General features: G+C 39.2%; 1 protein-coding gene across 1 annotated transcript in view; it reads left to right on the plus strand.

Annotated features, from left to right (window-relative positions):
• The window catches only part of TG (thyroglobulin), a 156175-nt gene that overhangs the window by 21515 nt on the left and 122148 nt on the right, over positions 1-12512 (plus strand). The window contains exons 15-19 of the mRNA XM_086742634.1: positions 474-585; positions 2104-2304; positions 6241-6450; positions 8691-8845; positions 9295-9451. Of these exons, the coding sequence (XP_086598760.1) occupies positions 474-585; positions 2104-2304; positions 6241-6450; positions 8691-8845; positions 9295-9451 (835 nt within the window). The remainder of the gene's footprint in view (positions 1-473; positions 586-2103; positions 2305-6240; positions 6451-8690; positions 8846-9294; positions 9452-12512) is intronic.

The following is a 12512-nucleotide window of genomic DNA, read 5'->3' on the forward strand; positions in this document are numbered from 1 at the left end:
GCTTCCCTCCTACACGGTGGCCCTGCCTAATGCTTTTGCAAGGCCATGCTTAAAAGGCACAACTTAATTGACTGACATTTGGGAGGCTCTTTCTTCCCGAGCTGTGAGAGAATGTCAGGATGAGAGGGAGTTGGATGCAGGCAACCCAAAATAGAGTCTGTGATGCTCTCAAAACATGGCAGTCAGCAGGACAGAGCCCTGAAATGGGCAAAGAACAGACATTTCAAACTAAGATTATACCAGAACTTCATCTCAATGGGCTTCCAGTCTGCATACTGCTTCTCTCAGGGCCTGACCTGTGTATTAAATTAGGTAGACTGTTATTTAATATTTTGTACTTCTTTTCAATGTGTCGTATTAATGGACAAATGTAAATATAGTCAAATATTTTAACCAGCCTTTAAGGTATGGATTGGGGTGTGTCTGTGTTACTATACATTGCTCTGCAATGACATGTAATTGATTCTTTGTAGACAGGAGAATACGTCGTCCTACAGAGATCTGACACAGATATTTGGTGTGTAGATCCTGTCTCAGGAGAAGTATTTCAGCGAGGCAGCAAAGATTTGGATGGCAATCCTGAGTGTGAGTAATGCTTTACCCACAGCCTGTGATGCTAGTGACAGTGCCTCATGCTTTGCGGAGTATGTACTTTCCTTTTTGGAATGATGCCCATGAAACAGGGGGATTACAGTTTAATCCCTCAGTGATATGGTACATGCAAGCATGTCAACATTGAAAGGATATCTGAAAACAGTTATCCTTTACTTTCGTAACACCAGAAATAAACCAGTCTAGACAAACTGATGAACAGACTTCTATGCATTTTTTTTTTTTTACCTTTCATTTCTTATCACCATCGAAAAGTCTTTGGGCTCAGGGATGAATTTTCTGAGGCACTGAATCCTGAACTCTGGGAACAGGGCCATTTTACATGGTCCACAACTGCTCTATGTACGGAATGCAATTAGGTCTAGAATATTTCTATATGGTCTTCAAAAAAAAAGACAGAGAACTGTTGAGGTCTTATGGGAGATGGTTGATCCAAAAAGTTGAAGAATCCCTGCTTATCGGGATGCCCTATAGGAGCCCGTGCCCTGGCTCTGCTCTTCAGAGCAGTACAGGCAGCCCAAAAGCTTACAGTTCTGCTGTGCTTGTGTCTTCTTTAGCCAGGGATTTTCTGTTCACCATCTCCCATAGAAAATTTGGGAGAATAATCTGCTGGCTTCAGGCAAACCTTCTCCTAGAACACCTGTAACAGAGTAGGTAGTAACTCAAGAGAGGATAGTGAGTTAGTACTTTCCGCTGACCCAGCACGCCTGCTTTCTTTTTCTTATATATGGGCTGATGATAGAAGGTCCTTGAAGACATGCAACAGGCTTGGTGGGGGATAAGTAACTGCACATTCACTGAGGAATGAGATGTGTAACCGTTCGTTACACAGGTTTACAAGCTTATTCTGACACTTGCAGTTGAACTAAATTAATAAGAACCAACTTAGCCTCAAGTTTGAATTGAACTTTTTGGATATTCTTGTGTGGTTCTGCACGCTCATGTCCCTCTTTTGTTGTTTATGGGACACCATAAATATTGCTATTTTGTGGGTGGGTTTTCTTTCCAGTTTTGAATGTATAAAACTGGGACATTTTGACTTTTAAAAATGTAAATAATCATATTATTACATTTAAGATGACCTTGCTCAAAAATACTTACTAAAAAGATTAATTTGCTTTTTTTTTTGTTTTCTCAATTTAAAATATCAGCGTTTAAATGATACACTATCAAATCTATGTCAAAAAAGAGATGTAAATGCAAAATAACTATCATTATTTTTTTCAGCTATTTAATTCATGCAAACCCATATAACTTGCACTTCAGAAAAAATGTGGTTTTTTTTTCTAGTGGAAGTAAAATTCCAAGTTTCTGTAATGATTGAAATTATTTATCGTTTCATGATCACTTATCTTTCTTCCTTCTAATAAAACAGACTGAAGGCTCTACTATTAAAGTCTTTAGGTCAATTCTGTACATTAGTATAGTTCATTTCTGCAGATAATAAATTTGTTGTCTTCTGTATCTTGCAATACATTTCTCTCTTTAAAGGTCCTAGTTTCTGTAATATGCTGAAGTCTAAGACTGCCTTACGAGAAGCTGGCAAAGGCTACATCCCACAGTGTGAAGGGGACAATGGGACTTTCTCACCCGTGCAGTGCAGCCAGGATCAAGAGAGCTGCTGGTGCGTCTTTGACAATGGAGAAGAGGTTCCAGGGACACGAGTAAGCGGAGGAAGACCTGCATGTGCAAGTGAGTTTCTGCTTGAGGCACACTACTTCTGAGGAAGCCCAGGTCTGGAACCTGACCCAGATCCTAACTTTTTCTGGTATTTTGTTGTATTTAAACTTCTTTGCTCAGACCTTTATAAAGATTTTTTGCTCAAGCATTAGGATTATGTTTATGTTATAGCAGATTTCAGACCTACCTGGACATGATGTCCAGTTTTCTTCAAGTGCTTTGTCAAGGTGAAAGGAGAAGGGATTGGATCTTTGAATTTTCTTTATTTACAAAACTGGCTAAATCAAAGCAGTAGAGCTATTAAACTTAGCTAAAAAATCAATCTGAACAGCTTGCTGCAAACTTGAACCTGTTCCAGTGTGAGCTGGCTCTGGGATTAAAAGCCATTCAACTGACTAAAATAAATTTCAAAAATGTATGCTTCTGCCATCCCTACTCTTGACTTGTGACCAGAGTTGTGAAAACGATGTGCCAAAACACTACATAGTCACAGAGCATTTTCTGCCTGACCAGGGCTGTGAAGCACTGGAATTCACTCATGATTTCCAGTGAGATGTCCAAATGGGAGACACTTGGATAAATTTAATTTGCAATGGCCTTTATAGATCTCCCATCACTGACATGAAGCAAAAGAAATTAAACTTTCTACAAGGCTATACTTCAAAGTGTAATGATTAGTGGAAACTAGAGATGTAAAGAGAAGACCTTCAACCAGTGCCTGCAGGACACTACTGTTTCCATAGTTATTTTCTTTTCTTTTCTTTTTTTTTTTTTTTTTAAATGAGAGCTGCTGGTAGATTTAGGAAAATGAGACCACATGAGAAGAAATTGCTTCATTTTCTTTTTGTGATCTTGCTATACAAAGAGCAACGCATGCTCATCAACCCAACTGGCTGGAAGGCGTTTTAGTCAATTAGATAATTAGCCATCTTGGAAACCACCATGAACATAGTTTTCTTTGAACTCTCTTGTACCAGTAGAGAGCTATATGGATATGATTTTATGAGAAGCCACAGGGAGACCCCAGGTTGTTATCTGCCCCATGCAGTGTGGTGGTGTGTGGAGACGCCCAACTGAGCTTTGAGGAGACAAGCTCCAGAGCTAGGGTGGCATAGCCACGTGAGCATTGTCCAATACTGGCTTCTCACTCTTCAGAGAAACAGAGCTGATCAGTCTAACAAATACAGTGCTGCTACCATCCTGCTTTCAGGTTATGGGCTAGTATTTCTGTGGGACACGGGGCTGTGTGATATTTATTTTGTTTGGACCAGCAGGAGGAACTCAACGTGACACCCAGCACTCAGCAGTATGGATTGACTTTCTCACAGACTCTGAAGGTGAACAGGGAAAAGTGGAAGAGTTTCTAGTAGTCCAGAGAAAAGTGAGAACTGGTTGTACATGTTAAGTTCTTGATATCTGCTTCTCTCCGTGAAAGCTCATTTTCTACTTTTTTCCCCTAAATGCCAAGGGAATTTATGGAATATGTTCTGAGGAGGGTGTAGGTGTAGTCTGAGACATGCCCCTAAGATGATTTTACATTTTGCATACACATCTGATGTTTCTTCGGTTCCTGTAATGAAAAGTGACTGACTGATTAATGACCTTTCTTTTTTAAAAAGACTGAGCTGAGAGAGAGAACTACTTTGAAAATATAGTGGAAACCTGGCTTTACTGAAAGCTATTTGTAATTTGCTGCATAGAAATACCATTAAAATAATCTTTAATGATTTTCCTGGATTTTGAAATAGCAATGGAACTTTTTTTTCATGCTAAACAACTTAGTTGTTGTGTAAGAATAAAGAAGTAAGGGTTTTTTTTTTCCCTGAGTCTATCCAGCCTTATATCTCTAGTCCTGGGAACTACTAATAGTTGTTCAGGAAAAAGGGAAGGGGGTACTATCTCACTATCTTGGAGATCTTGTCTATCAGCAAAAGAAACTGTTGTGGTGGGAAAATATGATAAGCTTCTCCTCCAACATCAGAACAGATAGCTGTAAAGAGCAAGTAATAACTTCACAGTGCCCAGTAAATACAATGAGGTTTTCATTAACTTAATTGTTTCCATCAGAGGTAGAATTCAACTTCTTCTAGTAGACATGTGCCGGAGAGATGATGCCAAGTATCCTAGCAGTCCTCACACGCAGCTCCCATTCTCATGCCTACTTTACACAGTTCTGAGTGGAAATATTGGAGAGAGAGCCTTCCAGAGAAGGTTCTGGAGACAGTAATTTCCTTACAGAAACCTTTAGAAGCACCTGTGAAATAAGTGTCAATATTTAATTAGGTCCTGATTCACTCTTGCAAGACTGAGACATTGGGGCAGAAACAGAAGAATGACAAAATGGTGTAGGCTTACTAATGATAGTAAAGGAAATGACACTGGTAGAGGGATAAATGAGCAAATGACTGAGTGTGAACTGAAACCTGTGAACCACACCAGGAAACCATCCATCACTTCTGTTTTAGAGGCTGGTTATTTTTCTCGTTTACATACCACCCCTCATTGGAACAGACAGTGAAAGACTGTAGCTGCAGAAGGCTGAGACTGGCTTTGACTTGCTATATATAGAAATGTGTTAGAGCAATAAAGAAACACAGATTGATTTTGTCTTAAGAAATATTGATATAATTTACACATAATTGTTACATTGGTCAGGATATATATTACTATCTCTTTTACAGTGATGTCTTTTGGTCCTAAAATCTCAGGAGGTTTATTAAAAGTTTGTTAAGCAAGGGTGCCAGGTTTCCACCTTTACTGAAAAAAAGACTGGACACAGAGTCAATGAGTGAAGAGGAGGAATGTAGTGGCCCCATTTACAGAGTTATTGCAGAAAAGATGCTATAAAGGAGACTTGGAAAAAAATGGTTTTGGCAGTTCAGGGAGACAGATATGAAAGCCTTTTATTTTTGCATGGCAATGCTCAAGGTTGGAAAGCAAACATGTACTGTGCACTAGATCCCAGATTCATCCTGCAATGTTTTAAGTGTTAACTGAAGTGGCTGCTAAATTAAATATCTCCATTAGAAGGGGAGAGAGGCTGCTCAGAACTGAGCCATCAGCAGTGTTTGCCGTTCTCCAGTGACTAGGGAGGCTGGCACTGATCTGAGCATTGCTATTCGGAAAATTATCTATACATACACCAAGCAAGTGAACTGTAAGATATGAGAACATCTTTTTCTTTATATATATTTCTAAGTGAGGACATTTTTTTTCTTCCTATGTTTTGTAGCTCTAGAACTCAGAAGTGTTTCATTATTACTAGTTGTATTCAGTAATTAGGTTGTGATTTGGCTAATATTGAGTGAAGCAGCTGGTTTGTACTGATTAGTAGAAATTAATTATCATTGCAGTTAGCCTGCTGTAATAGTTTGTTACAGTGGACTAGCAAAGTTGAAATTACTGTATTGATGCAGAGTGTATTGATAGGGTAAACTTTGTTCTCCAGCTCCAAAGCTGTATGCTACTGTTAAGGACCTGCTGAATTGCCGGAAACATCCTGGTGCTGTTGAAGCACTTTAGTAATGAGTTCCTGATTTTAAAGTTTTCAAATTTCACTCTAAAGGGAACTGAGATTTTTTTTTTTTTTTGGCTCTGCCTATTTCCACTAGATATCTTTTGTAAAGGTTTGTTCTGCTGATGGATAGAAACCTCCTTCTCATTTCCTGCTTAAATTTATTCATGACTATTTTAAAGTTATCTGTTCTTAGAAACCATGCACGTAGCTTTCTGGACCCAATGCATTACCCATCAGAGTCAATATGTATCTTCTCATCAGCTTTAGTAAACTGAACCATGCTGATATCAAACCAGATCCAAGTTAAGATGAGTGGGAAATGCACAGGGTGCTCTCTAGTTTTCTGTGTTCATACGAGGGTTATGTGGACTTTTTGCTAGAAGTGTGTCATAGTGTTCCACTAATATATCCTCTTTCTCATGTACCTAAAGGTCCACAGTGTGCTCTGCCATTCGGTGCCTCATCTGTTCTCAGAGGAGCTGTATTTTGTGAAGACATTTCTGGGCAAGCTTCAACTGTTCAGCAGTGCTGGCTGGTGTGTCGCCAGGGCTTCCACAGCGCCTCTTCCAGCACGTCGTTTCAGTGTGATGTGCAACAGCGACGATGGATCTCAGCTGCCCCGCTCTACCAGGCCTGCCAGAGTACGTCTGAACTGCCGTGGGTTGGGAAGGGCACAGGGCAATGCCAATAGATGTACAGAAATGTGCTTTCATCACAAAGCTACTGTGTGAATGACAATAATAGGATGCAACAGTTATATGGGAGTTGCTAAATTAAGGTGCAGTAGATTAGTCCTGTCTTCTACCATCTTCATCTCTGTCTCTTGACTGGCTCCTGTGCCAGAAACAGTCCAAGTTTTCTGCAGTAATATAACTATAAATAGTTATTCAATCTGTATGCAGATTTTTCTTTGCAAGTTAAAAGATGCTGGCACCATGAAGTGATTCTGATGGAACCACTTAGTCGTGGAGGAACAGATGAGCACCAGATGTTTGAATCTGGCTGAACTTGACTGTTTATTTGGATAATCAAGTCACTGTTACTTCTGCATCTTTTTGCAGAAGTCTGTTCTTTAGGATTATTGTTGTCTTTGTTGGCTGACTTGTGATACTTTTCAAACCATTTTTCTTTCAAGAAAAAAACATCACTTTAAATCTTGGAAGAATTCGTTGTCTATTCAGAGCTTATGTAATTGGATACTAATGTTGGCCTTTTCAATTATTTCAAACAGAGATATATTCTGATCAAAACAGCAATTTGTAACAGTGCTGAACTGTGAGAAATGCAAATCTTGACGCCAAGTTGCAGCTACTCTTCATCTCCGGAATGGGTTGAACCCATTCTGGAAACCACTGTATTGACACATTTCCAGTTGTACTTCAGGTCTTCTATTCCAAATGTAAATGATTTAAAACTTTAAATTTCAGACTGACACTTTTATCTGTCTGTAATCATGTTTGCTAGGGTTTTGTAACATGTTATGAAGTAACTTTCATGTTTGCCTGATGACAGTTGAATAACTGTTTGCAAAGACAGAGGCAAGTGTGTGTTAATCTGATACAAACTGCTGTTTAATGCAAGCGAAGGACTTCCCACAGTAATTTGTATTTGAAATAGAGCATGGTTTTAAGGAGAGAGAAAAAATTCTCAGAACATCTGAAGACGATTGAATAAACTTCACAATAATGGAGAACTCACCACAACACTTAGTAATTTGTTCCAAGGGATAATTACTCACACTTTTAAAAACCTTATTTCCTGTTCCTTATCTGTGCAGTTAGACATTGTGGTTAAGTCAGCTCTTGACGTATCTCTGATAAACTAAACAGAGAGAGGGCTTTGTGCCTTGCAGGTAGAAGCAGGCTTTTGTGTCCCCTAGTTCCTCCCACCATTCTCCTTGGATGCTCTCCAGGCTTTGCCATGCTTGTTCTGGGGGCAAGGAATGAGGAATTGTGCTCCAGTAGTGACAATTTTATGTGATACAGCAAGGGTCTGTAGAGGAGTTGAATGAGGGAAAGCTCTGCAGCTTTTCCAGGCCGGTGGGCTAAGAGCCAGCTCCATTTGTAGGTGGCATGATAGCATCACGGCTGTGCTGAATCTGAGATAACAAACCCTCTGTGAAGCCTGGGATCAGTATAACTCCAGTGGAGACAAGAAATTTGCACCTTTTTTTTTTCTGGCTGAAAACTGGATAAATAGATTTTAACTTTGTGACTGATGAGCTCACGGGTTTCTCATTGACTTGTGTGATCTGCGTCACTGGATTGCTATAAAAAAATTGGAAGACCCTTGTAGATGTCCATGTCGATGCCACTATTATGCAATCAAATTTATTCTCTCCTAAAACTTGATGCTCAGTTAATTTGACAAGCTAGGTTTCTGAAAGCCCATTTGAATTAGTATTAATTGCTTTGACCATTTAATTCTTTTTTTAATAGAATTTCTTTCATGATTGTGTTTGAGAAAAGCAGAGGTTGACAGGGCAAGAATTCCTAGCTTCCTGTTTGATTTATAAGTGTTGGCAAAACGTCGTCTTTCATCTAGTTCTCTAAATTTCTGTCTGCCAAGGCTTACAAATGATCCAGATTGTTCCTTATCCTTCTGTGACTTAGTGCTCCAATATAAAATGTCTCTTTATTATTATATAACTGTATCACCTGGCTTTTTCTCTAATGCGTGATATATATATTTATCAAGTATGTCTCTTGCTACTTATTATTTACTATGGACAGCTCTACTGCTTTTACCTACAAATGGGGATTTGCTATTAATGCAACATCAAAATTCCAAATCAATACTGTCTTTTCTCAAAGTAACTTTGAAAGTCAGTTTCCATGTTAAAAAGTGAGGCTACTAAATGCCCTTTCTACTTCTTTTTTAGAGCTCAAATTACTTCAGACAGTCCAAGTTCAAACACACTTTCGACTACTACTGCCTCCTGAGAAGACTTGTAGTTCTGACTACTCTGGATTACTGCAGGCATTCCAGATATTTATTTTAGATGAATTGAAGGCTCGTGGTTTATGTCACCTCCAGGTAATTTCAATTCCTTATTCTCTTTTGTTGGTGGGGTTTTTGGAGGTTTGTTTTTTTTTTTAAAGTGAGACACAAAGTAGAACTTTACCTCTTTGAGAGAGGTGTAAGAAAAGAAATCTGTCAGGACTGGCAGCACTCTCGTATGGATGACTGGGAAAATAGGATGTTTGTTCTCACTGACCCAACATCAGCCTATCAGCTTAATTGTAGCCATAGAAGTCATATAACATTAACCTAATGTTTATTAAAATATATTTTGATGGAAGATAACTCTTTGACTATTCTTACAATGAGTAAATGAACGGTAAAATTATCTTTTCCTAATTCTACTTCTGTTTTTATCGGCTCTTTTGAAAATGTTGCCTTTGAGCATAGCACAGTGCAAATGAACAGGGAAAGGAAGGTTCTCAAGTTGACTAACTGTGATTTCATTTACTTTTGAATTTGAGGTAAATGCATTTGGAAATACCGACTCAGTTTCTGTCTGTGATGATTCCTCTGTCTATGTCGAATGCCTGAGCGTGGACCGCCTGGGGGTGAACGTGACCTGGAGGACTCAGCTGGAAAACATCCCGGCAGCTTCTCTCCCTGACTTACATGATATTGGTAAGGTTTTTTGTTTTTTTTTTTTCCCTCTGATATTTCTGTGAATTAAACCTGCTTTGCTCTTAATTGTTTTGGTTCTCTGTGTCTGCTCTTAGGAGGCACTAACAAGGTAGGATAAATGCTCACAGAAAGAGTCTTTATAATGCTGGAGTTGTGGTTTTGAGCTTTTGGTGTTGATATATTTATCTTTTCAGCATGTGACTGCACAGTGGAAAGGAGCCATAATTGAATGTTCCTTTCAGATAGGACTGCCTCTCCCAACTTCTTTAACTGACATTGAAAATTACTTTATCGGGCATGAGCTGAACTGTCCCAGATGTTAATTTCTATTAGGCAGGTCCTCAGTGGTGGAAAAGATTGTATTCCTTATTGGGCTGAACTCAGAGAAACACAATTCACACATTGACAAAAAATATAACTAATTTTTCCACGGATTTTTTTTCCCCCTTTCTTTCTTGTTCCCCTTTTCCTATTTATTACATTACCTTTGACACTAAGGAATAACCTTTACCTTGGAAGTCCTAATGCAATTACGCAGAGACCACAGACTGGCAGATCTTTGCTGTAGTTTCCAAGAGTTAGGGATAGTGTAAGTAACTTCTTTCAAAGCAGCCAGTGTTTCCCTTTAAAATAAAAGATATAAAAGACATATCTCGATTGCAAATGTCCTCTATACCAGCTTTTCTCCAGTTTTACTGCTTTATGTTTTTTTGCAATTATGTGCCTTGCACTAAATATAAATAACTCTGCCTGCACGTATCCTTCCCTCTGACTTTGGGACTTGGAGACGTGTACCCTATAGCAGTTTTTGCCCAATCAGAAGCTAATTCAGAAGTGTTCAGGCTGCAGAGAGTGGCTGCCAGCAGTTGTGTGGTTCCTGGCTCTACAATCTGTTTATGTTTACATCTGTTCAGTTGCTCCAGATTATAAGGGAAACATTGAATATTCAAGCCGTTTGCAGAAGGTGGATCAAAGTGTAAGTGTGTTTGGTTTTATATTAAACTTCACTTCTGAAAGTGTTCTGCTTTGAGGGCATGACATTTTGACCCTCTCCACACAATAATTTCCCCATAGTACTGAAATTGCTTTTCAGGGAATGACTGTGTGGTTTCAGAAGAGGCAGTATGAGTCTAGCCCGGGGAGATGACACAACTGGGAACCTGCTCTTTGTATATTCCTGGCACCATCAACTTCCATTACCTTCTAAGGCAGCTTTGGGTCTTTCTGGTTAAGGTTTTTTTTTTTCTGGTTTATTTACACAGAGTGAACAAATTGGCTCTCTGATTTGAAAATCTACACTACTAAAATAGCTTTGTTCTTTTCCTAGCTTCTTTACAGGTAAACGAGAAACCTTGCTCTTGAAGTAGCTGAGGAAAACATTGCTAAACAGAAGCACAGCATGCAGATGCTCCCAATGGAGAGTCTCAAACCTAAATCACTCATGAATGTTTCATTCCTTTTTTTTTTCTTGCAGATATTTTCATGTATTAAATTCCAAGACTGTGCAAATCCCTTCCTGAAAGATCTTATTCCATTTGGCTTTGTAGCTTAGACCTCATCTCTACAATAGTGAGAAACACTTGAGCAATTTCTCTCTTCTCTGTTTAGCATTAGACAAAAAAGATAATGATTATAAAAATGAGCTTTTGGTGGATGAACATACAGTAAATCATAGAATCATAGAACAGTTAGGGTTCTATGAAAGGGACCTTTAAAGGTCATCCTGTCCAACCCCCCTGCAAGGAGCAGGGACATCTCCAACCAGATCAGGTTGCTCAGAGTCCTGTCCAACCTGTCCTTGAATATTGCCAGGGATGGAGCATCCACCACCTCTCTGGGCAACTTGGTTCAGTGTTTCATAAGCCTCATTGTAAATTTTTTTTCCTTGTATTGAGTCTGAATGTACCTCCTTCTATTTTAAAACTATTACCCCTCATCCTATTGCAAAAGGGCCTGCTGAAGAGTTTCTCCCCACCATTCCTGCAAGCCCCCTTTAGGTACTGGAAGGCTGCTATAAGGGCTCTGGGGAAACCTCTCTTCTCCAGGCTGAACAGCCCCAACTGTCTCAGCCTGTCCTCACAGGAGAGGTGCTGCAGCCCTGTGATCATCTTCCCATTAGTGAGACTGGAGGAAATAAATCCCTGTTCTATGCAACTGGTATTTTAACCTGTCTATGTGCTCTATATTTTCCTTAAAGAAGGAAAAAAATAACAAATGTAATTTTTTTTTTTCCTCTTTTCTCTGGCCAGTATAAACTCTGGTATGATCCCTCTCACATTGCAATGAGTGTTCTGTTCAACAGCAGCAAACCCTAAATCAGACTTCATCCCACTGCACAACACAAGATGCAACTATTTGCAGGCTATGTATTTTCTGTATGCACAAAGATGTATTGTCCCCCTAGAAGTCCAGGTCCCTAAAGGTATACTATGCTCTGGAGAAATGCTTGGTAAGAACTTCCAGTAAATCTAACAAAGTATGAGATGTGTAGTACCTTGAATTGCCAAAAATGCGCAGCAAAACAGGAGCAAAAACAGGGAAGTACTAGTCTATCTACCATGCTTTAGAACATGCTGAAGGTCCTAGGAAGCTCATTGTGGACCAGAAGCCACGTCCCATGTCAGCAGGGAGGCGTGACTCCAAGCTGACCAGCCTTGCTGGAATGACTGGACCAAGGCGGCTCATGTAAGATGTTACCAGTGAGTCTGTGGTTGGCTTGCATGTCCATCATGTACTGAATTATTATCTGTTGAGATGTTACAGGATGTACCTACTTCCAATACATGAACACGTATACTACAGTTAAAGACCTGTTTATGTACTCTGGATGTAAAGGATACTATATATGCATGGATACATAACGTGATCAAAGGAAGTTTACATTTAATGATAGTGTTAAGAACTTTTCAACATTGAAATATTTTAGACTAAAGGAAATTCAACAGACCTAAGTGAGTTCTAACTGGTTTGACTATTTTCTTCTTTTCTACATGTGAATTCCCTCCAGCTGTCATTTCAAGGTTATTTTTAATTCTGCTACAACTAGTCACTAGACAATTCA

The sequence above is a fragment of the Chlamydotis macqueenii genome, chromosome 2 (genome assembly GCF_036417535.1).
Source record: "Chlamydotis macqueenii isolate bChlMac1 chromosome 2, bChlMac1.mat, whole genome shotgun sequence".
In the NCBI taxonomy this organism is placed as follows: Eukaryota; Metazoa; Chordata; class Aves; order Otidiformes; family Otididae; genus Chlamydotis; species Chlamydotis macqueenii.